This window comes from Phocoena phocoena, chromosome X (genome assembly GCF_963924675.1).
Source record: "Phocoena phocoena chromosome X, mPhoPho1.1, whole genome shotgun sequence".
Classification (NCBI taxonomy): domain Eukaryota; kingdom Metazoa; phylum Chordata; class Mammalia; order Artiodactyla; family Phocoenidae; genus Phocoena; species Phocoena phocoena.
This window is the reverse complement of record NC_089240.1, coordinates 16,547,038-16,573,671: the sequence shown is the minus strand read 5'-3', so window position 1 is coordinate 16,573,671 and position 26,634 is coordinate 16,547,038. Positions and strand designations below refer to the sequence as shown.

Genomic DNA, 26,634 nt, shown 5'->3' with positions numbered 1-26,634 from the left:
CACTACCACAGTACATGTAGTTTTGGATGCTTTATCTTTTTACTTAAACTATAGTAACATTCCTTTTATGTAAAATCTCTGAACTCCCAGTGACCTTTTTATAATTGAGGCTTTGTAAGTTTTAATTAACTTTTCAGTAAGTGTTTTTCCATGGTTACTTCCACATAGTCTACATTGTCATAACTTAAATGCTTGTACATTACTCCTATGACTTAAATTTACCATAAAATTATTCTTCCCTTCTCCTTTAAATTTTTTTTCACACTTAAGTTACTTTCATCGTATGGTTACTTTTAAAATATAATATTTTGAATATACTTGGGTAGATAGACGTTTCTTTGGTATAGAGTCCCAGAAGTGGGATTCTTGGTTCAGTCTTATGAACTTTTCTGACTCTGTATTGTCAATTGTGTCTCAAAATATTTTTATCAGTTTACACTAGCATGAGCAAGATGAGTACAAGGTAACTTATTTAGGACTTTTACTTAACGTTCTTGTTCGATATGGTCTTTGTGCAACTAACAGTAATGTGAATGGTTTGTCTTCTGTCAAAATTCCTCAGACTCTGGTCAAAATAATAGATCCAAATGACCTACGACATGACATTGAAAGAAGGAGAAAAGAACGGTTACAGAATGAAGATGAGCACATTTTTCACATAGCTAGTGCTGCAGAGAGGTAATCAGTAGATGAAAAACATACTTTATCAGACAGCTTTTGGTTTTAGCATATTTTCCAATTTTCTGTGTGTGATGGTAATTTTCACTTTAGTGTAGGAATTTAATTCCTCAAATCCATTTTACATGTTTAAGTGAAATCTGTTAAAATGTTTCAAAGTTATTCAGTGGTCATCATATGCTATTTCATTGAAACAATAAAAATTATGGGGTAGGTGAGTATTTGAGGTCTTTGTAATCTAGAGAGAAGTGTAGTAGCTTTTTTAATATTAGCAGGAGCCAAGACCAGCAAATTTATGGACTATTTGGCTCGAGCTGATTGAAACTCTGACACATTCTGCCCTTTAGATTCTGGTAGTCTTTGAATGTTGCAAAATTTCCTGAGGTCAGTGCCATCCTCTTTCAGAACTCTTTGTGGATGTCTGTCCGTGAAACAGAGGCAGGTGTAGTAGAAAATGCAGAAGAGACCTGAGTTTGAATCCTACTTCTGCCAGTTTACAAGCTGTTTGCTCTTGGGCAAACTTGCCTAGTTTCTGGAGCCTTTTCCTCTATAAAATGAGAATAACCAATTTATGTTGGACAGGTTATAAATATTAAATGAACTGGCACATGTGAAGTACTTATGCCATGAGTGGCAAATTGATTGTCAGTAGATCCTTGTTTTTCTTTCCCAACGCTGTACCTCTTTTTAGGGGCTCTGAGTATTCTAGATTGGTCCCAGTTTATCCCTAGTCCTGAGAACTATGTAGAACTCATGGCAACTCTGGGACCTCATATGATTATGAGATATAATTTAATGGGAAAAAATTTCCAGTTCACTCAAGGGTCCTCAAACTATTTGGATCTCCCAGAACGTGGAAATGTATGAATAGAAAGGACCAGTGCTAATTTTCTTTCCATAGTCCTTAGTTTCAAAAATTAAAATACTTGACTTATAAGTCATGTCTATGGCTAACTAGGTCAAGATACGTGGAGCTTGTTTAAAACTGGACTTGATACTGACAATAAGTTTGGGACTAATTAAAAGATAGCAAAACTGTGTGCTGAGGCATATGAAACAATTGAAAATAGTTAAAATCTTGTCCCTTGGTGGGTGAGTCTCTAGTTTCCTAATATGACACGGCATGACTGTGCTCTTTAGTGACACAAGCTCTCAGTCATGCTTTTCTTGACTACTCAGCAAGTGTGAGAAACTCAGTGTACCAAGAAAAAGGTTTTTAAAAACAGATTTAAGATAATCAACATATTATAAAGACCATGTATGGCCTCAGAATATATCTTTACCCTTTGAGGTGATGAAGAACTTGAGCAATGGAGTTAACACCTGAGTTCAACTCCTGGCTCTGTAGATACCTAGCTATGTGACTGACCTTGGGCAAGTTACTTAATCTCTGTTTCCTCAGCGTAAAATAGAGATAAGAATTATACTTACCTCACGGTAGTGGTGAAAATTAAGTAAAGTGATGCATGTAAGCTACAGAGAAGTTGGTCAGCATTAAGTATTACTAATGTTAGCTTTGAGGATGGCGTTGTAGGGTGCAAAAATGTCTTCCTGCAAGGTGTCTTTTTCTGGATCTGTTGAACTGTTTTATTCGTATTGGATGGCTGGTGTGGCATGGTGGAGCCATGAGGTGTTTTTTTCTTTAATTCAGATATTACTGACCATAAAATTCACCTTTTGAAAGTGAAGAATTCAGTAGTTTTTAGTATAATCACAAAGTTGTGCAACTATCACCACTATCTAATTTCGAAACATTTTCATCACCCCCAAAAGAAACCCTGTACAATTAGTTGTCACTCCCTATTTCTCCGTCCTCCCAGCCCCTGACAGCCACTAATCTACTTTCTGTCTGTATGGATTTGCCTATTCTTGACGTATAATTGCAATCATATAACAGGTGGCCTTTTGTGACGGGCTTCTTTCATGTAGTATGTTTTTTACGTTGCCCCATGTTGTAGCATGAATATTCCTTTTATGGCTGAATAACTTTCCACTGTGTGGATACACCACATTTTGTTTATCCATTCACCGGTTGATGGATATTTGGGCTATTTCCACTCTTTGGCTATTGTGAATAATGGTGCTGTGAATATTTGTATGCAATTTTTTGTGTGGATATATTTTTCACTTCTCTTCTGTATATACCTAGGATTGGAATTGCTGGTTCATATGATAACTATGTTTAACTTTTTGATGAGCTGCCAGGCTATTTCCACAGTGGGTGCACCATTTTACATTCCCACCAGCAGTGTATGAAGGTTCCATTTTTAACACATCCTCACCAGAAGTTGTTATTGTTTATCCTTTTAAAAAAATAATATGGAAGCTTTAATCTCTCACTTTATCCTAATTCAGTTTCCTTGTTAACATAAGAAAAATATTTTATCCTTTTATCTTAAAAATTCAGTTTATCAAAATTGACCTCATTAATATTTTTGCATAAACCTTTTAAATCAAGTCAGTGTATAGATTTCCATAGAAATTCAGAAGAAGTGAAATACAAGGAAATTATAAATCATAGGATGTAGCTCTTTCCCTCCTGTGTGATTTTTTTTTTTTTCCCCCTTAAAAGTTGTATGCAGACTCTGTGTCTATGTTGGCTCACCATTGTATTCCTACTGCCTTGGGCTCAATTCATCTTTGTTGAATGAATGAAGACTTCCCAAAGGTGTAGACAGGACAGAAGATACTGAAATTGTAATGCATTTAGATCTTGATCACTTTTTATTCCCTGATACCTTAAAACCTTTCCCAAGCAAGTCTCACACCAGGGCATTCTGTCTTGTCTCTAAGACCCTGTTGTTCTCTATTTTTTCCCACTTTCGACCAGCCTCTTACCCTAAAGTCTCCGTGTCTCCTCCTGACACACTGTTTCTCCCTCTTGTCACCAGCATTACTAAGTTCCCTACACTGTCATTGAGGTGCTGTGTTATACGGGTGTGGTATGTGTGGCATAAAGCAGCTTCAAAATAGTATCAGTAGACTTCAAGAGGGCATCAAACTGCCTAGCTTTTCTTTTTAGCTAGGCAAGTTATAGAAGACATCAGTTTTTATTTTTGCTGTTGTAACAACCTGTAATCTACTGAACTAGAGTTAACTTTATAAAGATCATTTATTCATCTATTCAACAAATATTTATATATTAATGTCCATGTTCTAGTCAGTGTTCTAAGCACTGACTTAGAACACTGAATTTGCACCATTTTAAGCATACAATTCATTGGCATTAAATACATTCACAGTGTTGTGCAACCATCACCACTACCCACGTCCAGAATTTTTCATCTTCTCAAACAGAAATTCAGTACCACTTAAACAGTAACTCCCAACCCCCAGCCCCTGATGCCTCTATTCTTTCCATCGCTATGAATTTGCCTATTCTGAATACCTCATACATTTATAAGTAGAATCATGCAATAATTGTCCTTTTCAGTCTGACTTATTTCACGTGGCATAATGTTTTCATCCATGTTGTATCATGTGTCAGTATTTCATTAAAATAATTTATTCCTTTATAAGGCTGAATAATATTCCATTGTATGGATACACCACATTTTGTTTATCCATTTTTGTTTTGATGGACATGTGGGTTGTTTCCATCTTTTGGCTATTATGAATAATGCTGTTATGAACAACGGTGTTGTCATTTTTTTTGATTATAGCCATCCTAGTGGGTTTTTAGTAGTTTCTTGTAGTTTTGATTTGCATTTCCCTGATGACTAATGATATTGAGCATTTTTTCATGTGCTTTTTGTGTGTCTTCTTTGGAGAAATATCTGTTCAAATCCTTTGTCAATTTTTAAATTGGATTATCATATTTTTATTATTGAGGTGTAAGGGTTCTTTATATATTCTGGGTACTACCCGTTCATCAGATACATGCTTTGCAAAGAGGACTTTTTAGAGTCTATTGTTTTGTTTATAGAAGTAGTACATGCTAATGGTGAACATTTGGAAAAATATAGTAAAGTATAAAAACAAAAATATAAGACATTCTTAATTTCACCAGTCAGGGATGATTACTGTTAATATTTAGTACATTTCATATCATTTTCTTTTTCTGGGCATATATGTGTATTTTTTTTTTTTTTTTTTTTGTGGTACGCGGGCCTCTCACTGTTGTGGCCTCTCCCGTTGCGGAGCACAGGCTCCGGACGCGCAGCCTCAGCGGCCATGGCTCACGGGCCCAGCCGCTCTGTGGCATGTGGGATCTTCCCGTACCGGGGCACGAACCCGTGACCCCTGCATCGGCAGGCGGACTCTCAACCACTGCGCCACCAGGGAAGCCCTATATGTGTATATTTTAAACAAGTGAAATTATTCTCAGTATTTGACTTCGCCCCCTACTCTTTTGACTTACTACCATGTCATGAACATTTTGACAGAATATGGGGTTTTTTAGCATTTAAAAAAATCCGGAGTGGCTATTCCAGGTCAGATTCTAGGGTCAGAGCTGGGACCACAGAACGAACCATCCGCAGTGCCTCCTGTGAAGGGATCGCACCTTGCTTGGTGAGAAGGTGCACCATTAGTTACAAACACTTGTGAAGACCCCAAAGTGCCACATGTGCACATAGCAGGGACACCTAGTCCACCTCAGAGGGGTCTGGGAAAGCCTTCTTGGAACAGGTGCAAGTGGGGCTAAATCTTGAGGTTGATCTGAGTTGGAAGGAAATTACGGCAGAAGGCACCCAATGGGCCAGTGCGTAGAGGCAGGCGAGGTTGTGGTGTGTGCCGAGAGCCGCATGGAGCTGATGTTCCCGCAGCTCGGTGTGGGTGTTGCAGAGATTGGGATGGAGCAGCCGGCAAGGCTGCAAGGGCGTGCGCCGGAAGAGTCTTGGGGGTCAGTGAGGAGTGTGGATTTTATCCCCATGTCACTGGGGTCCTGTGGGAGGAGTGTAGCAGGGCCAAAGCCGTGAGCCGTTTGTTCACCGCAGAGCAGGAAGGGTCTGAGGACCACTGTGGGAGAGGTGGGATGTGACAAGGAGAGGACCCCCCAAGGGCTGTGGGAATGAGGCCCCGGGGTTAGAGGAGAAAGAAGTCCAAGGAAGGAGCTCCCTCCCAGGTAGGGCTGGCCAGGAATAGCCCTTGGCGGCCTCTGGGCCTCACTACAACAGGAGAGGGGAGCCAGCAGTATCAGAGGCCCTAGCTCTGCCAGTGAGCAGGCCTGAGCCACTCATTGGCCTCTTCCCTGGAGCTTTCACCACTGAGTCTCTTGGCAAGGGGGGCTGTCCCGTGCTGCCAAAGGCTCAAGAGCCGTGACTATCTTCCCTCAGGAAACATGTGTTCTACATATGTATGGTTTCGGGGGTTACAGCCCTAGGAAGCCTGTCCTTGGACTCCAGATTAAGAACCCTGGTCCTAGGAATATGGTTTTCCCCCTATCGCTAACTGCCAACTTGGCTAAATAATGTCTTTTGAAAAATGAGAGTTTTAGCCCTGGTAAATATTATTTGTAATTTTAGTAGTGATAGATCGTTGAGATTTTTTTTTTTTTTTACTGTTGCGCTGCTTTGTTTCCAAAGGGTGTAATTTGATTTCTCTTGTTTATTTGTCGGATAAATGTAAACTAATAAAAGATTCTTATTTTCTCTCTTTCATTTTATTAGGAGCGATCAGCATTCCAGTTTTACAAGGTTGAAGAATACTCATGTTGATGGATTCCAAAAATCTACATGTTTGGTAAAATCAAATTTTAGAAAATTTATTCAGAAACCTTACTTGGTAAGATTGCAGTTCCAGCTTTTGTATTTTTGTATGTTCCATTTTCCTTCTCACATGTATCTATAGGTACAGGGATCACCAATATTTTTCATAGTGTTTGTAACTGTTCATTAAGTAAGTATTATGATTCTGTTGTTCAGTGTTAAGATTCTGTTGAGGCTTATAGTTATTATGACCAAATAAATGATCATCTCATTTGATTTATCAGGATTTTATTGCACTTATTATAGTACTAGCTTTCTTAATTATTTTAAACAACTTTATTAAGGTATATTTTACATACCATAAAATTCACCCATGTAAGGGTGTACAATTGAATGATTTTTTGTAAATTTACCAAGATGTGTAACCATCACCATAATCCAGTATTAGGACATTTTCGTGACCCCTATTAGAACCCTCAGGCCTATTTATTTATTCCGTGTTCCCACCCGCAGCAAACAACTAATCTACTTTCTGTTTCTAAAGATTTGCCTTTTCATAGGGCAGTTCACAGAGTGGCAGCTGGCTTCCATAAGAGCAAGCAAGTGACAGCTAGAAAGATGGAAGCCAGAGTCGATTTGTAACCTAATCTCAGAAGTGACATCCATACTTCGACCATACTCCATTTGTAAGAAGCAAGTCACTAGATACAGACCACACTCAAGGGAAGTGAATAGCGTAAGGTCCTGGATACTGGAAGGTGGGGATGATTGGGAGCCTGGTCAGAAGCTGCCTGGTACAGTCTTCCCACTGGCCCCCAGTGACTGACATCCCTTCATGTGCAAAATACACCCCCTCCCTCTCAAGGTCCCCCAAAATCTCATTTCATTACATGTGTCTTTATGCACTTATTCAAATGTATAGGCTTAGCATAAACTCAAGATGACTACTAGGAAAAGGGTTTTATATGACTTTTCTTAACTGGGGAGAGAAATAAAGGTGTGAAGGAGGAAGATTTGTGAGAAGTACAGACTCCACAGCAAATGGAATAAATAGAAGGTTATAAGACTGTTGATTTTGGAGAAAGAAACCATCTTCAAACTGGGCCCCATCGGGCTTCCCTGGCGGCACAGTGGTTAAGAATCCACCTGCCGATGCAGGGTACACGGGTTCAAGCCCTGGTCCGGGAAGATCCCACATGCCGCGGAGCAACTAAGCCCGTGCGCCACAGCTACTGAGCCTGCGCTCTAGAGCCCATGCAGCACAACTACTGAGCCTGCGTGCCACAACTACTGAAGCCCACGTGCCTAGAGCCCATGCTCCGCAACGAGAGAAGCCCCCGCAATGAGAAGCCCGCGCACCTCAACGAAGAGTAGCCCCCGCTTGCCGCAACTACAGAAAGCCCGCATGCAGCAGTGAATGCCCAACGCAGCCCAAAATAAATAAAAATAAAAATAATCAAAAAACCAAAGGAAGCAACCACCACCTTTAGGGAAGAAAGCGTAGAGCTCTAGAAGCTTAGAAAAAGGTCGCTGTGAGCTGGGTGTGGACCTCCGAGGAGTGGGGGCTGCCCAGCTGGAGCTGGCTGTTTCAAAAAACTAACAAACAAACTGGAGGCTGAACCAAAGGACCACTGCCAGGATGAAAAGCAGAACAACAAACATACAGGAAGGAGCAACCCCGCCTCCTCTCTTCCAGCCTTCTAGTGTCCCTCCAGTGTCCCTGTGGGTGGGATCTAAGTGGGAGCTGGCTTCAAGGACTGACTCCCAGTCCAAACCCCAAGTCGAGTATAGAGTGTGAGTTGGGAGTCTGAGACAAAGCTTAGGTACTAAGCAGCACACATCCCATCGGGGTGCACTGGTAAATGGAATAGACAGAGCAGCTCCCAGGAGCCCACCACCAATGATCCCGTCCCCTCACCTGGTGATGAAGTGTGACCCATATTAATGCTGACTGAAAAGATGCTTCCTGTTTGATTGAATGGCTTCCTGAATGGAGGAAAATCAGCCTGCGTGGATGCCCACAACGTGTAAATATTGTACCAAGAATGTTATCATATGCATCCTAACATTTAATCTTTACAGAATAGTCAGTTCTGCTACAACGCAACATAGGCATTCTTTTTTTTTTTTTTTTGGTTTTTTTTTCTTACATCTTTATTGGAGTATAATTGCTTTACAATGGTGTGTTAGTTTCTGCTTTATAACAAAGTGAAGCAGTTATATATATACATATGTTCCCATATCTCTTCCCTCTTGCATCTCCCTCCCTCCCACCCTCCCTATTCCACCCCTCCAGGTGGTCACAAAGCACCGAGCTGATCTCCCTGTGCTATGCGGCTGCTTCCCACTAGCTATTTACCTTACGTTTGGTAGTGTATATAAGTACATGTCTCTCTCTCACAGCTTACCCTTCCCCCTCCGCATATCCTCAAGTCCATTCTCCAGTAGGTCTGTGTCTTTATTCCTGTCTTACCCCTAGGTTCTTCATGACATTTTTTTTCTTAAATTCCATATATATGTGTTAGCATATGGTATTTGTCTTTCTCTTTCTGACTTCACTCTGTATGACAGACTCTAGGTCTATCCACCTCATTACAAATAGCTCAATTTCGTTTCTTTTTATGGCTGAGTAATATTCCATTGTATATATGTGCCACATCTTCTTTATCCATTCATCCGCTGATGGACACTTAGGTTGTTTCCATCTCCGGGCTATTGTGAATAGAGCTGCAATGAACATTTTGGTACATGACTCTTTTTGAATTATGGGTTTCTCAGGGTATATGCCCAGTAGTGGGATTGCTGGGTCATATGGTAGTTCTATTTGTAGTTTTTTAAGGAACCTCCATACTGTTCTCCACAGTGGCTGTATCAATTGACATTCCCACCAACAGTGCAAGAGGGTTCCCTTTTCTCCACACCCTCTCCAGCATTTATTGTTTGTAGATTTTTTGATGATGGCCATTCTGACTGGTGTGAGATGATATCTCATTGTAGTTTTGATTTGCATTTCTCTAATGATTAGTGATGTTGAGCATTCTTTCATGTGTTTGTTGGCAGTCTGTATATCTTCTTTGGAGAAATGTGTATTTAGGTCTTCTGCCCATTTTTGGATTGGGTTGTTTGTTTTTTTGTTATTGAGCTGCATGAGCTGCTTATAAATTTTGGAGATGAATTCTTTGTTAGTTGCTTCATTTGCAACTATTTTCTCCCATTCTGAGGGTTGTCTTTTGGTCTTGTTTATGGTTTCCTTTGCTGTGCAAAAGCTTTTCAGTTTCATTAGGTCCCATTTGTTTATTTTTGTTTTCATTTCCATTTCTCTAGGAGGTGGGTCAAAAAGGATCTTGCTGTGATTTATGTCATAGAGTGTTCTGCCTATGTTTTCCTCTAAGAGTTTGATAGTTTCTGGCCTTACATTTAGGTCTTTAATCCATTTTGAGTTTCTTTTTGTGTATGGTGTTAGGGAGTGATCTAATCTCATACTTTTACATGTACCTCTCCAGTTTTCCCAGCACCATTTATTGAAGAGGCTGTCCTTTCTCCACTGTACATTCCTGCCTCCTTTTTCAAAGATAAGGTGACCATACGTGCGTGGGTTTATCTCTGGGCTTTCTGTCCTGTTCCATTGATCTACCTTTCTGTTTTTGTGCCAGTACCATACTGTCTTGATTACTGTAGCTTTGTAGTATAGTCTGAATCAGGGAGCCTGATTCCTCCAGCTCTGTTTTTCGTTCTCTAGATTGCTTTGGCTATTCGGGGTCTGTTGTGTTTCCATACAAATTGTGAAATTTTTTGTTCTAGTTCTGTGAAAACTGCCAGTGGTAGTTTGATAGGGATTGCATTGAATCTGTAGATTGCTTTGGGTAGTAGAGTCATTTTCACAGTGTTGATTCTTCCAATCCAAGAACATGGTATATCTCTCCATCTATTTGTATCATCTTTAATTTCTTTCATCAGTGTCTTATAATTTTCTGCATACTGGTCTTTTGTCTCCTTAGGTAGGTTTATTCCTAGATATTTTATTCTTTTTGTTGCCATGGTAAATGGGAGTGTTTTCTTGATTTCACTTTCAGATTTTTCATCATTAGTGTATAGGAATGCCAGAGATTTCTGTGCATTAATTTTGTATCCTGCTACTTTGCCAAATTCATTGATTGGCTCTCGTAGTTTTCTGGTAGCATCTTTAGGATTCTCTATGTATAGTATCATGTCATCTGAAAACAGTGACAGCTTTACTTCTTCTTTTCTGATTTGGATTCCTTTTATTTCCTTTTCTTCTCTGATTGCTGTGGCTAAGACTTCCAAAGCTATGTTGAATAAGAGTGGTGTGAGTGGGCAACCTTGTCTTGTTCCTGATCTTCATGGAAATGCTTTCAGTTTTTCACCATTGAGGATGATGTTGGCTGTGGGTTTGTCATATATGGCCTTTATTATGTTGAGGAAAGTTCCCTCTATGCCTACTTTCTGCAGAGTTTTTATCATAAATGGGTGTTGAATTTTGTCGAAAGCTTTCTCTGCATCTATTGAGATGATCATATGGTTTTTCTCCTTCAGTTTGTTAATATGGTGTATCACGTTGATTGATTTGCGTATATTGAAGAATCCTTGCATTCCTGGAATAAACCCCACTTGATCATGGTGTATGATCCTTTTAATGTGCTGTTGGATTCTGTTTGCTAGTATTTTGTTGAGGAGTTTTGCATCTGTGTTCATCAGTGATATTGGCCTGTAGTTTTCTTTCTTTGTGACATCTTTGTCTGGTTTTGGTATCAGGGTGATGGTGGCCTCGTAGAATGAGTTTGCCAGTGTTCCTCCCTCTGCTATATTTTGGAAGAGTTTGAGAAGGATATGTGGTAGCTCTTCCCTAAATGTTTTATAGAATTTGCCTGTGAAGCCATCGGTCCTGGGCTTTTGTTTTGGAAGATTTTTTTTTTTTTTTTTTTTAACGGTACGCAGGCCTATCACTGTTGTGGCCTCTCCCCTTGCGGAGCACAGGCTCCAGACACGCAGGCTCAGCGGCCATGCATGTGGGATCTTCCCGGACTGGGGCACGAACCCATGTCCCCTGCATCAGCAGGTGGACTCTCAACCACTGCGCCACCAGGGAAGCCCTGTTTTGGAAGATTTTTAATCACAGTTTCAATTTCAGTGCTTGTGATTGGTCTGTTCATATTTTCTATTTCTTCCTGACTTAGTCTTGGCAGGTTGTGCATTTCTAAGAATTTGTCCATTTCTTCCAGGTTGTCCATGTTATTGGCATAGAGTTGCTTGTAGTAATCTCTCATGATCTTTTGTATTTCTGTAGTGTCAGTTGTTAGTTCTCCTTTTTCATTTCTAATTCTATTGATTTGAGTCTTCTCCTTTTTTTTCTTGATGAGTCTGGCTAATGGTTTATCGATTTTGTTTATCTTCTCAAAGAACCAGCTTTTAGTTTTATTGATCTTTGCTATCGTTTCCTTCATTTCTTTTTCATTTATTTCTGATCTGATTTTTATGATTTCTTTCCTTCTGCTAACTTTGGGTTTTTTTTGTTCTTCTTTCTCTAACTGCTTTAGGTGCAAGGTTAGGTTGTTTATTCGAGATGTTTCCTGTTTCTTAAGGTAGGATTGTATTGCTGTAAACTTCCCTCTTAGAACTGCTTTTCCTGCATCCCATAGATTTTGGGTCGTCGTGTCTCCATTGTCATTTGTTTCTAGGTATTTCTTTATTTCCTCTTTGATTTCTTCAGTGATCACTTCGTTATTAAGTAGTGTATTGTTTAGCCTCCATGTGTTTGTATTTTTTACGGATCTTTTCCTGTAATTGATATGTAGTCTCATAGTCTCTGTGGTCAGAAAAGGTACTTGATACAATTTCAATTTTCTTAAATTTACCAAGGCTTGATTTGTGACCCAAGGTATGATCTATCCTGGAGAATGTTCCATGAGCACTTGAGACAACTGTGTATTCTGTTGTTTTTGGATGGAATGTCCTATAAATATCAATTAAGTCCATCTTGTTTAATGTATCATTTAAAGCTTGTGTTTCCTTATTTATTTTCATTTTAGATGATCTGTCCATTGGTGAAAGTGGGGTGTTAAAGTCCCCTACTATGAATGTGTTACTGTCGATTTCCCCTTTTATGGCTGTTAGTATTTGCCTTATGTATTGAGGTGCTCCTATGTTGGGTGCAGAAATATTTACAATTGTTATATCTTCTTCTTGGATCGATCCCTTGATCATTATGTAGTGTCCTTCTTTGTCTCTTCTAATAGGCTTTATTTTAAAATCTATTTTGTCTGAAATGAGAATTGCTACTCCAGCTTTCTTTTGGTTTCCCTTTGCATGGAATATCTTTTTCCATCCCCTTACTTTCAGTCTGTATGTGTCTCTAGGTCTGAAGTGGGTCTCTTGTAGACAGCAAATATATGGGTCTTGTTTTTGTATCCATTCAGCCAATCTGTGTCTTTTGGTGGGAGCATTTAGTCCATTTACATTTAAGGTAATTCTCAATATGTATGTTCCTATTCCCATTTTCTTAATTGTTTTGGGTTCATTATTGTAGGTCTTTTCCTTCTCTTGTGTTTCTTGCCTAGAGAAGTTCATTTAGCAGTTGTAGTAAAGCTTGTTTGGTGGTGCTGAACTCTCTCAACTTTTGCTTGTCTGTAAAGGTTTTAATTTCTCCATCAAATCTTTATGAGATCCTTGCTGGGTAGAGTAATCTTGGTTGCAGGTTTTTCTCCTTCATCACTTTAAATATGTCCTGCCAGTCCCTTCTGGCTTGCAGAGTTTCTGCTGAGAGATCAGCTGTTAACCTAATGGGGATTCCCTTGTGTGTTATTTGTTGTTTTTCCCTTGCTGCTTTTAATATGTTTTCTTTGTATTTAATTTTTGACAGTTTGATTAATATGTGTCTTGGCGTATTTCTCCTTGGATTTATCCTGTATGGGACTCTCTGTGCTTCTTGGACTTGATTAATTATTTCCTTTCCCATATTAGGGAAGTTTTCAACTATAATCTCTTCACATATCTTCTCAGTCCCTTTCTTTTTCTCTTCTTCTTCTGGAACCCCTATAACTTGAATGTTGGTGCGTTTCATGTTGTCCCAGAGGTCTCTGAGACTGTCCTCAGTTCTTTTCATTCTTTTTTCTTTATTCTGCTCTACAGTAGTTATTTCCACTATTTTATCTTCCAGGTCACTTATCCGTTCTTCTGCCTCAGTTATTCTGCTATTGATCCCATCTAGAATATTTTTAATTTCATTTATTGTGTTGTTCCTCATTGTTTGTTTCATCTTTAGCTCTTCTAGGTCCTTCCTTGTTAAATGTTTCTTGCATTTTCTCTATTCTATTTCCAAGATTTTGGATCATCTTTCCTATCATTATTCTGAATTCTTTTTCAGGTAGACTGCCTATTTCCTCTTCATTTGTTAGGTCTGGTGGGTTTTTATCTTGCTCCTTCATCTGCTGTGTGTTTTTCTGTCTTCTCATTTTGCTTATCTTACTGTGTTTGGGGTCTCCTTTTTTCAGGGTGCAGGTTTGTAGTTCCCGTTGTTTTTGGTGTCTGTCCCCAGTGGCTAAGGTTGGTTCAGTGGGTTGTGTAGGCTTCCTGGTGGAGGGGACTAGTGCCTGTGTTCTGGTGGATGAGGCCTGATCTTGTCTTTCTGATGGGCAGGTCCACGTCTGGTGGTGTGTTTTGGGGTGTCTGTGGACTTATTATGATGTTAGGCGGCCTCTCTGCTAATGAGTGGGGTTGTGTTCCTGTCTTGTTAGTTGTTTGGCATAGGATGTCCAGCACCGTAGCTTGCTGGTCGTTGAGTGAAGCTGGGTGCTGGTGTTGAGATGGAGATCTCTGGGAGATTTTTGCCATTTGATATTATGTGGAGCTGGGAGGTCTCTTGTGGACCAGTGTTCTGAAGTTGGCTCTCCCACCTCAGAGGCACAGCACTGACTCCTGGCTGCAGCACCAAGTGCCTTTCATCCACACGGCTCAGAATAAAAGGGAGAAAAAGTAGAAAGAGAGAATTAGTAGAATTAGAAAGAAAGAAAGAGAGGGAGGGAGGGAGGAGGGAAGGAAGGAAGAAAGAAAGAAGATAAAGTAAAATAAAATAAAGTAAGATAAAATATAATAAAGTTATTAAAATAAAAAAATAATTATTAAGAGAAAAAAAAAACGGACGGATAGAACCCTAGGACAAATGGTGGAAGCAAAGCTATACAGACAAAATCTCACACAGAAGCATACACATACACACTCACAAAAAGAGGAAAAGGGGAAAAAATCATAAATCTTGCTCTCAAAGTCCACCTCCTTAATTTGGGATGATTCGTTGTGTATTCATATATTCCACAGATGCAGGGTACATCAAGTTGATTGTGGAGCTTTAATCCGCTGCTTCTGAGGCTGCTGGGAGAGATTTCCCTTTCTATTCTTGATTCTCACAGCTCCCAGGTGCTCAGCTTTGGATTTGGCCCCCCTCTGCGTGTAGGTCGTAGGAGGGCGTCCGTTCTTCACTCAGAAGGGATGGGGTTAACGGAGCAGCTGATTCAGGGGCTCTGGCTCACTCAGGCCTGGGGGAGGGAGGGGCACGGAGTGCGGGGTGAGCCTGCGGCGGCAGAGGCTGGCGGGACGGTGCACCAGCCTGAGGCGTGCCGTGCGTTCTCCCGGGGGAGTTGTCCCTGGATCCCGAGACCCTGGCAGTGACGGGCTGCACAGGCTCCCCAGAAGGGGGGGTGGATAGTGACACTGAGGCTTGCACACAGGCTTCTTGGTGGCGGCAGCAGCAGCCTTAGCGTCTCATGCCCGTCTCTGGGGTCCGCGCTTTTAGCCGCGGCTCGCGTCTGTTTCTGGAGCTCCTTTAAGCAGCGTTCTTCATCCCCTCTCCTTCCGCACCAGGAAACAAAGAGGGAAGAAAAAGTCTCTTGCCTCTTCGGCAGGTCCAGACTTTTCCCCGGACTCCCTCCCGGCCAGCCGTGGCGCACTAACCCCCTGCAGGCTGTGTTCACGCCGCCAACCCCAGTCCTCTCCCTGCGCTCCGACCGAAGCCCGAGCCTCAACTCCCTGCCCCGCCCGCCCTGGCGCGGGAGCAGACAAGCCTCTCGGGCTGGTGAGTGCCGGTCGGCACCAATCCTCTGTGCGGGAATCTCTCCACTTTGCCCCCCGCACCTCTGTTGCTGTGCTCTCCTCCGCGGCTCCGAAGCTTCCCCCTCCGCCACCCGCAGTCTCTGCCCGCGAAGGGGCTTCCTAGTTTGTGGAAACCTTTCCTCCTTCACAGCTCCTTCCCACTGGTGCAGGTCCCGTCCCTATCGTTTTGTCTCTGTTTATTCTTTTTTCTTTTGCCCTACCCAGGTATGTGGGGGTTTCTTGCCTTTTGGGTGATCTGAGGTCTTCTGCCAGCGTTCAGTAGGTGTTCTGTAGGAGTTGTTCCACGTGTAGATGTATTTCTGGTGTATCTGTGGGGAGGAAGGTGATCTCCGCGTCTTACTCTTTTGCCATCTTCCCAGAAGTCCTCCATAGGCATTCTTTAAAAAAAAAATGGGCCCCATCTTTTCTGCTCCCATCAAAGTTTCAGGTTCTTTGTAGTTACAGTCTTAATACTCTGCCTTCTGATACTTACCTAGTCATGGCAGGAGCATCTACTTAAAGCAGGTACCTGATTCAGCAGCACCTGCCTCCTATAGCATTGAGAATTTGTGTTCTCAGACAGTGGCAACTCTTTAGCAACTCCTAGTAATAATGGGTTTGTTTCTCTTCTGGATGCCTGAATAAATGCTATATTTACAGTCCATTTTCTAAAAGTCACCCATTGTGTTATACAGGAGTATGTATTTTGTTACACTTCTCACATTCATGAATTAAACCAACCCCTTACAAACTAGCATGGGTTACATGAAGGAAGATGTGTGTATGTTCATACAGCTAAGCTACATGCTACATGCTTTGTGTTCTTAATCCCATGCATTTAAAACGTGTATTTTTGTGGGACTTCCCTGGTGGTCCAGTGGTTAAGACTCTGTGCTTCCAATGTAGGGGGAGTGGGTTTGATCCCTGGTCAGAGAACTAAGATCCCACATGCCGCACAGTGTGGCCAAAAACAAACAAACAAAAACATGTATTTTTTGAATGGTAAAATGAACTTTTAAAAATAAAATTTAAAGTATATTAACCATACTAATACTTTTTTCATGCAGAATTATCATACTATGCAGAGAAAAGACGTCATTACTCACAAACCATTTGGAATTGAGGGAAACCATCAAAATACAAGAGGCTTTAGAAGAACTTTTAAGGTAGAGTGTTATTCTCTATCTAATTCTACCTTCGGGTTTTTGCTTTGAACATAATGTTCTAAGTGTTAGTAAATTAAAAGCTCTTTTTGTTATATTTCAAATAGTAGCTTTAAATTAGTATTTCTGGATTATAGATAACTGTAATCAGGTTAATGATGACCCCTTTCCTCAGGATTTGATTTTCAAATATATTTTTTACCAGTGGAATCCTTTTTCAAATATTACATGGAAACTCAAATACATAAAACAGATCCAGATGGAGTGGCTCTAGGTGGAGAGGTGGGCAAGGTCCCAGACCTTCCCTCTAAGCCTGCCTCTTTACCTCTTAAGATGTAAGCGCATAGCTATAGAGCCTTCTCCAGGATTCAGTGATTGAAAAACCCTGCCCATAGACACACAACCCTCAGAGGCCTTCTGGATCATCAGAGAAAGACTCTGGTCCAACATGCTTTGTTAAAGCATATTTCATCACGTTCTAATTATTTGTACAGCTATGTCTGATGTCAGTGATACTTTTAATCAGTGAACATGTTTGTTTTTCCAGAACACTTCATCCCCCAAACATATGGAATAAGAATTATAGTGCAAAGTATTATGTTTCTCTCTCCTTGCTCTCATAAATTGAGGTGCTTTTTAAATCCATTTTGACTGAATTTCATGCTTATGATAGGTCCCTTTTTCATATTTTTCCACTCTACAGTGTCTCTTTCCCCTCCCCCCAAAAAGAAAAGAAAAGAACCTGTTTGGGGTTTTTTTGGTACTATTTATTTATTGTTAAACCTTTTTATTTGTTATTATTATTTATTTATTTATTTTTGGCTGCCTTGGGTCTTTGTTGCTGCACGCAGGCTTTCTCTAGTTGCGGCGAGCGGGGGCTACCCTTCACTGCGGTGCACAGGGTGTGCGGGCTTCTCACTGCGGTGGCTTCTCTTGAGAAGCACGGGCCCTAGGCGCACAGGCTCAGTAGTTGTGGCTTCAGTAGTTGTGGCTCACGGCCTCTAGAGTGCAGGCTCAGTAGTTGTGGCGCACGGGCTTAGTTGCTCCGCGGCATGTGGGATCTTCCCGGATCAGGGCTCAAACGCGTGTACCCTGCATTGGCAGGCGGATTCTTAACCATTGTGCCACCAGGGAAGCCCAAGAACCTGAGGATTTTTTTGGTGAAAGTAGCAGGCAGTCTGGCTAGAGTAGTTAGCTCATTAGTAGGAAGTTAGTATGAGCAGAAAGGTAGTATAAATGATCTCCAAACCATAGACTAGGAGTGTACTTGAGTGATCTTCTGTTAATACCTTGGCTTCCTGAGTCAAAATTCTTGATGTCAAAAGATTTTTTTCAGGGAATTCCCTGGCTGTCTAGTGGTTAGGACTCCACCCTTTCACTGTGATGGCCCCAGGTTCAATCCCTGGTCAGGGAACTAAGATCCCACAAGCTGCGCGGTGGGGCCAAAAAAAAAAAAAAAAAAGATTTTTTTTTTCAGTGGGAGTAACACAATTTGTAGCCATTGCATAGATAATATTTTTAGCCAGTGGTTCATGTACCTAAAAGCATGTGTGACATTAGGTTTTCAAAAATAGCTAGGGCCGTAGGCTGTATAAACATGTTTTGAGACTTCCCTGGTGGTCCAGTGGGTAAGACTTTGCGCTCCCAATGCACAGGGCCCGGGTTCGATCCCTGGTCTGGGAACTAGATCCCACATGCATGCTGCAACTAAGAAGTCTGCATGCCGCAACTAAAACATGCCACAACAAAGATCCCACGTGTTGCACCTAAGACCCGGTGCAGCCAAATAAATAAATACTTTTTTAAAAAAAACATGTTTTGTACCATCTTTTAATCTCTTAAGTAATGAGGCATAAAGTCAACTAAAAATGTAACGTCTATATAATTTAGAGATGGTGTAGGTGGGCATTCAGATTTAAGTGTTTCCTACATGTTGCACTTCTCATTGGTCAGATATAGTCAGTTGTAGTAATTTTTCTAAGACTGTTATAAGATCTATTTCCTGTTACCCATTCTCCTTAAGGGAAAGGTCTTTAACATTAACTTACTTAAAAAATGTTTTTCAAAATATGTGCATTAATCTTTCCTTTTGACCAATCATTTAAAGCTGTGTAATGTTATATGGTTGTTTAGAAATTCACAATTCTTTATAGTAAAGTAGGGGGAAGAAATAATCCTTCCTAAGAAAGGGAGCTCTTTCATTAAAATTTACTTTTTACATAAATTGGATCAATTCAAAGCAAGGTAGTAATCACCTTATTAGGTATGTAAAAATGGGCAATGTAAATCTCAAGATTAGCCCTGATGTATGTATCAAGTTGGTGCAGATAGTTTTAACAAAATTATAGTGTCTCATTATAATTCTGTTTTACCTGAAATTGTTTGTAGCCTTAAGAAAATAATTGGAAAATAGGCCTGGCATAAATACTTTTTAATAAACTTTTATGTATCATTATGCATAACATACCCATTTGTTAAATCATTGTGGAAAGAAGAATCTACTTAATTTTTATAATTACTCCTTTGTAAGATACCATTTGTACATGTCCCACATGGGACACACATATTCATTGTTCTCTATGTCTGTTGTAATATTGGGCAGTATGCAGGTCAGGAAATGTCTTGTTAAGTATAGTTCTTTTCTTGAAAATATGTGCTGTAGTGGGATTTTTATGGTAAAGAAAGATTGACTCAAAAGTACTGACAAGAGGAACTTCTCTGGTGGTCCAGTGGCTAAGACTCTGTGCTCCCAGTGCAGGGGGCCGGGTTCGATCCTTGGTCAGAGAACTAGATCCTACATGCCACAGCTAAGACCCGGCACAGCCAAATAAATAATTTTTTTTTTTTAAAAAAGGTACTAACAAGAGTAAAGTTAAGAGAGTTTTTGATTCTTTTTTTCAATTTTTAAAATTTATTTGGCTGTGTCGGGTCTTAGTTGCAGCATGCGGGATCTTTCATTGCAGCACACAGGCTCTTCATTGTGGTGCACGGGCTTCTCTCTAGTTGTGGAGCGTGGGCCCTAGAGTTCAGGCTCACTAGTTGTGGCACGTGGGCTTGGTTGCCTCACGGCATGTGGGATCCTAGTTCCCCAACCAGGGATCAAACCCTCGTCCCCTGCATTGGAAGGTGGATTCTTAACCACTGGACCACCAGGGAAGTCCCAAGAGAGTTTTTGATTCTTAAATAAATGTTAATACTTAATATCTTCCCCCACCCAGTTGGGATTTGATATACTTCACTATGAATCAGAAGGATAATTCTGAGGTTTTTAAAGTTGTCTTTTTCTTAGTATGATGAATTTCAAAATTTAACTTAATAGTTTTAAAAATTCATTTATATAAAATAGTTTTTAAATTATTATTATACAAAATAAACTAGGAAGCTAGTTTGAGGAAAACATGCTTTATTACCATCATTAACCTTTTCCCTTTAAATATCTGTAGTACCTAGAATTAAGGGAAGCTCTACGTTCCAGACCTTTTCCCCTTTCTTTTTTTTTTGCGGTACGCGAGCCTCTCACTGTTGTGGCCTCTCCCGTTGCGGAGCACAGGCTCCGGACGCGCAGGCTCAGAGGCCATGGCTCATGGGCCCAGCCGCTCCATGGCATGTGGGATCTTCCCAGACTGGGGCACTAACCCGTGTCCCCTGCATTGACAGGCGGACTCTCAACCACTTCTCCACCAGGGAAGCCCTCCCCTTTCTTATACTAATAAAATAGACTTGGAAGCTATAGTTTTAACATTTAATTTTTTTTTCCTTTACAGACCAACTTTAGAGGTGGCACATTTCAGCCCCAGTATAAATCAGGCCTACTACAGAAGAGCTTGTGCATTCAGGCTAAATATCAGCGTTTACGGTTTGCTGGTCCGAGTGGATTTATCACTAATAAATTCAGAGAAAGATTACTGAGGAAAAAAAAGGTTAGTTGGATTATGATCATTTAAAAATGTTGACTGACTTTTGAACTCCTAAAGTATCTATGTTTAATAGATAAATTCAGTTTGTAATGTAATTTTGACTTAAGAAACAACCTAGATATCAATGTTCTTATTGCATGATAATTGAAGAATGCCTTAGCTATTATACCTCAAATACTTTGAATATGCTAGCTGTTTGAACTTTTTACTTTAGAATTTCTGTTGTATGGTTAATCTTTGAAATGGAAAATCAGGTAAAGTCTTTTAGCTGATATATTTTAGCCTGATACAATGTGAATTTTCTAGGTACCAAAAAATATTGAACTGAGTACATAAAAAGGGTACATAATTACAAAATACACTAACTTTTCTTTTTTTCCCATTCATTTATGTTTTTTAATTGTGATAAAATATATATACCATAAAATTTGCCGTTTTAACCATCTCTGTACAATTCAGTGGCATTAATTACATTCATAGTGCTGTGCAACCGTCACTACTATATGCTAACTCTGACTATTAATAAAAAGTTTCATTACTTGATAATTTGGATTGCGTACTCTTTGAGTTGTGGATTGATTTTATTTAAATTCACCATGTTGGTATTTGAAAATGCAGCATAAATATCATATAAAAGTAACGTCTGCAAATTATATTTTAAATGAGAACAATAGCATTACATCTGTTGAGGCATGCTTGTCAATGTTTGACTTATTTTTGTTAATAATTTGGGGCTGATATTTTCTTCTGAGTAGATGATGTATATCTAGTGTTGCTATCAAATAATCTAATTGTGGTTTTATACATTTTCTAACCTTCAGTGTTCCCATAAGTATTCATGCTTGTGAAGACTTTACACTGAGCTTACTTGGTGATTTTAGTAAAACTTATTTTTCAAAAGATGGACCAGTAGAATGGAGTTGACAATTGATTTTTTTTTGAAGTTTTAGCGTTGAATAGAATATCTTCTGTAACTTCTCCCACCCCTCAATTTTAACTGAGTGCCTTAAAAGAGGTTTTTAATTTCACTGTGTATATCACTCTTGGTGTTAGGAAAGCTATCTCTTGTTTAAAAACATGAATGTAACTGGAGTCATTTTCCCCTCTCATACACCTCCCTATGTTGGACCAAGGTGCTGCTTCTCTTCCTGTCTCATGTGGCAAGTTTCTTTGCAGCAGATCTTCTAGGCATTCATCCCCAGTCACAGGTGGCAGCCTGGCTGTTCTCAAGGAAGCTGGTCATTGATCCTCACTCGAGGAGGAAGGGTGAGGCAAGCCTTTTCCTCAATTGCAAGGTTGGGTTTCAGGTACATATTGTGTGTTTTTCTTCTGTTAGCTCTGTGCTGAACTCTGATTGTTAGTTTCATTGAGCTCCATTTTTACCTCTGTTTTTTAGATGATTGGGGGCTCCTGAGTGCTTGCCTCAGCCTGCAGTTTCTATATTCTCATTGAACTTGCTCCATTTCCTCATCCTTTTCTTCTCCTCAGCTTGCCCCATTCCTGCTGGCTGCCCAGTTCTTCCAGACCACATTGCCCGCCAGCCTCACTTAACAACCAGTAGAAACCAGACATGAAGCCTTCATCTTAGGACATAACAAGTGTGTCCTAGAAAGAGCCACAACCTGCTATGGGTCTCCAGGCTTTAGGGCCTAGGCTTCTTTTTTTTTTGCAGTACGTGGGCCTCTCACTGCTGTGGCCTCTCCCCTTACGGAGCACAAGCTCCGGACAGGCAGGCTCAGTGGCCATGGCTCACGGGCCCAGCCGCTCCGCGGCATGTGGGATCCTCCCGGACCGGGGCACGAACCTGTGTCTCCTGCATCAGCAGGTGGACTCTCAACCGCTGCGCCACCAGGGAAGCCCCTAGGGCCTAAGCTTTTTGTATCATCTAGAATGTAGCAGTTGCAGTTAGGGTCCTGGGCAGATCACAGTCTCGCCTTCCTCTTGCCTTTTGCTGCCAACTGAGAGCTCTAGAAGTCGTCGCCGCACACTAGATTTTTAAGGAACCAGTGTCTACCAGTCTTTCTTGGGCCTACCATTCTGGATGCTGCTTCATAGATGTTCGTGTTGTAGCTACTTTGACATGAGCTTTTCCACCCTGGCTACTGTCAGTACCTGCAAGCAAGGCATAGCCAGGCTTTGTATAGATTTGTGTTTGAACTAGGCCCACCTCTATGAGCATGGCGTGAAATCAGGCACCCTACTGTTAGCACCCTTCTGAACAGTTGGGCTCCACACTCTCCTAACCTTTAGGGAAAGGAATGAGGCATCACATCTGCTCTGTTTCTGCCAAGGTCTGAACTAAGGTACTTTTTTTTTTCTGATTAGTTATCTATTTTATACATATTAGTGTATCCATGTCAATCCCAGTCTCCCAATTCATCCCACCACCCCCCCACCAGCACTTTCTCCCCTTGGTGTCCATACGTTTGTTGTCTACATCTGTGTCTCTATTTCTGCCCTGCAAATCGTGAACTAAGGTACTTACGGCTTACTTGGCCTTAGAGCTGTCCTAGTAGTATTGTGCTACCCTGGAATCCCATTCCATATGTACAGACTAACAGTTTAGACCTATTACTCCATTTTACCTTGGCTTTCATGCCCTAAAGAAAAGAGGTGAAGGCCTGGAATCTTTGGTTTCTTCCAGTGTTGCTTCATCCCAAGCTTTAGCATTGGGGGGGAACTTTGAAGGTCCTGCCCTGGAGAGAAGTCTTAGTCCAGGCAGCATCTGTACCCTGCTTTGGCTTTTTGTCCTACTAAGGAGTTCATTGTTTTCATTATTAGACCACCAACTAGATTAAGGATGCATGGTTAATTACTTAATCTAGGTGTCCTGGAACTTCTTGAACCTGAAATTAGATATGAACCTTTGTATTTCCACATGCCTCAAAGTCTACCAGGAAAGTTTAGACTGGTTTTGTCTGGATTCCTCACTCCCCCACCATATTGAAATGTCTGGGCTGATCAGTCATGGCTTGAATTTCTTATAATGTTCCTCTGTAGTACAGTCTGTTTATTGTGCCATCAGACATGTGTTTCTTATGTCCAGTGCCAAACAGCTTCCGGGAAGAGTTGGGGAGATCCTAGATGTGCTCCTGATATGTCCTATTGTCCACTTACCGGAATAATCGTGGCCTCCCTAAAACTGAATTAGCTCCCCAGCTGCCTACAAGGTAGTAAGATTCCCAAGCAGTATTAGTAAAGTACAGAAATAAAATGCTTCCTCCTCATTCATCATGCACTTGTCATATTAACCCCATTCTGGCACCCAAATTCCATTTTATTATGTTTCCTTTCTCTTGGATTCTGTGCTTGGGGTGGAAGATGAGGAGATGGGAGAAATGGCTATTACCCCCTGGAAAGAAGCTTGTCTTTTATCCACTGTCATTCACAAGCACCCCCATGAAATATTCTCTGCTCATCATAGAACGTTTTCAGAAACTCTTGAGGGTCTGACTATGGACCAGACTAGAATGGAGAACCTATTCAGAATTCATGAAGCCCCCGCTGGGAACACTGCCTCTGAAAAACTTTTAGCAATTGTGTGTTTGGTCAGGAAAACATGGAGTTCCTCAGCATCCTAGACTCCAGTAGTCCCCAGGTACCTTGTCAGCTCGGTGCCTACCAGAGCTCTGCCCCTGGATAGAAAGGGGGGGAGGAGAGAGCAGAAGGACACTGTGAGAAGGAAGTTAGAGACCAGGATTCATGGCTTTTGGGGTTGGAAAAAACCATGAAAGTCATGGGGTACAAAGATAGAACAGGAACCAAGATCAGATGAATCAGCAAGAACCTGTTATACTGCTGCTGTGTCCCTCGAGCTGAAGGATGCTGGGGCACAAAAGAAGTGATTATTGTGATGGTTGCACAACTCTGTGAATACGCTAAAAACCATTGAGTTGTACACTTTAAATGGGAGAACTGTATGGTATGTGAGTTATATCTCAGCAAAGCTGTTAAAAATAAACTCGCACTTGCTCTCTTCCCCAGACCACTGATATCTCCTCAGGGTCTGTAGCTCTCACAGCTAGCCAGCCAAGCTAGAAACTTGTCGTACTAACCCTCCCAGTTTTCCTTCTGACTGCGATTGTCCCAGGTGTTCTTATTTGTATCACTCATCCATTGCTCCATCCAATTCATTCATTTTAATAGCCGCATATCATTCCACTCTATGGATGTCTTATTTATTTCAGTGCTTTTCAAACCTCTTTTGCTTACATACCCTAAAATTATGAAAAATTATCTACCTCCTTGTACATTTTTAGGTTGGTATCTAATACTTTTTAATCATAAGTTTAACTTGTTATAAAGGATAGAATTTCTGGCATATTATAAATAGAGAGTCTTAAATAAAACTGTTACATCATTGTTTTAAATCTCTTCAGTGAACCTGCACACCACAGGAATTTGGTAACATCCATTTTTTAAAGTACGCAGATGAGCTCTTTTAACAAGTGGGAAATTTTACATCATTCCTTTTTTTGGCCTTGAATTTGGATTCCATTCTGTTTGCCCCATAGACTTTTATCTTTGAAAGTCTTTTATTGCTCACCAAATCAAATTTGACACATAATATTAATAGATTTCTGTGACTCTTAGGTGTTAAATATTTCTCTGGACTGAATGACCATTACAGTCGATCAAAATAACGTAAATGTATTACAGATTTTGTTAAGTATTGATCAGATAAAAGTTTTATTGGAAATGCATTTCTCTTTTCAATTAGTTTGGGTATTCATAAATATTACCTATTAGTAGTAGAATAATAGTGTTCAATTATCAATTCCATTTTTTCTTTTTATAAATGTAAGTCCTGAGAAACCTTGTTTATATGATTGTATAGATGGGAATGAAAGAACTTTTATTATAGCAATACCACTCCGTTCTTTGGACTCACTCTGAATTATAGGCCAAAAAGTCACTTAATGATCTATCCTCAAAAAGTATTTTGAATGTTCTTTTACTGACAGCTTGATTTTGTCCTCCTACAATTAAACGAAAGCAAAGAAATGGAAAGCATCCGACTTGCAGAAGTATGCTATTTATTACTAGCTGCTAGGGTTGGTTCACTTTCTTGGCACCGTCACCAGTATTTCCAATTTCCCCCTCTTTTGGGGGGGTCCCCAGGTAATGCAAAGTACTAAGATTCAGGATGAGAAGGTGTATCTTCCTACTATAAAAATGGGAGGTAGGGAATCAGCCTTAACCGATTGTACAGGCGGGTTATTTTGGAAAGCAAACATTGAGAATTTGAAGATCTGGAAATTGATTCCCTCCAAACTGTCTGTACCCACATACTCACTGGAAAGTCTTCATATACCCCTAAGGGTATGTGTAAACCAATTTGATGATTACTGACTTACTTAACCAAGCGTCTGTTGATGACTTCAGGATAGTTTACAGGTTTTCATTATTTCCGTTAAACCACTGTGCACATTGACATTTTGGTACCTGCCATAGCTCCCTTTTTACTCATTTTTGTTCTTACCAGAAGTACATGAAAGTTCCTGTTTACCTGCACCCTAGCCAGCACTCCACATTATTAATCTTTATTTTCTATTGTCAGTTTAATAGCAGGAGATAGTTCTCATTTGCCTTTCTTCAGTTATTAATGATGCAAACATATTTTTTATATGTTATGTGTCATTTGTATTTCTTCCCTCAATTTCCTTAGTTCTATGTTTTACCAATGTTTCTGTTGAGGGTTGGTACTTTTTCTTACTGATTTTTAAGAGCTCTTGATTTACTGAGGGTATTAACCTATCATATATTTTGCTCCTATTTATTTCATGTTAGTTGGCTGTTTATGGTGGCTTTTACATTACAGAACTTGTCAATTTTCATGAACCTGTCAAGTTAATCCTGTATGGCTTTTAGATTTCATATCATGTTTGTGCTTACTAAAATTCCTTAGTGTGTTTCATTTAAGTGGTTTTATGGTTACTTTTTTCAACATATAAATACTTGTTCCTTTTAGAATTTGTTTTAACGATACAATATAAGGGCAGGATCTGATTTTTTTCCCAGTAGATAGTCAATTTTTCTAACACTGCTTATTGAGTAATTTGTCCTTTCCCCACTGATTGAAAATGCCACCTTTACTGTGTGCTACATTCGTAGGTATTCCCGGTC

The 26,634-nt window shown here is 40.3% G+C and overlaps 1 protein-coding gene across 2 annotated transcripts in view; it reads left to right on the top strand.

Moving 5' to 3' along the window:
• BCLAF3 (BCLAF1 and THRAP3 family member 3) overlaps window positions 1-26,634 on the top strand; it is a 47,344-nt gene that overhangs the window by 17,519 nt on the left and 3,191 nt on the right. The window contains exons 7-10 of one of the 2 annotated variants that reach the window (XM_065901224.1): window positions 563-678; window positions 6,288-6,330; window positions 16,514-16,594; window positions 20,356-20,511. In XM_065901224.1, coding sequence (XP_065757296.1) covers window positions 563-678; window positions 6,288-6,330; window positions 16,514-16,594; window positions 20,356-20,511 — 396 coding nt within the window. Of the gene's footprint in view, window positions 1-562; window positions 679-6,287; window positions 6,403-16,495; window positions 16,595-20,355; window positions 20,512-26,634 lie in introns of both variants that reach the window. The other variant, XM_065901223.1, reaches the window with a different exon arrangement.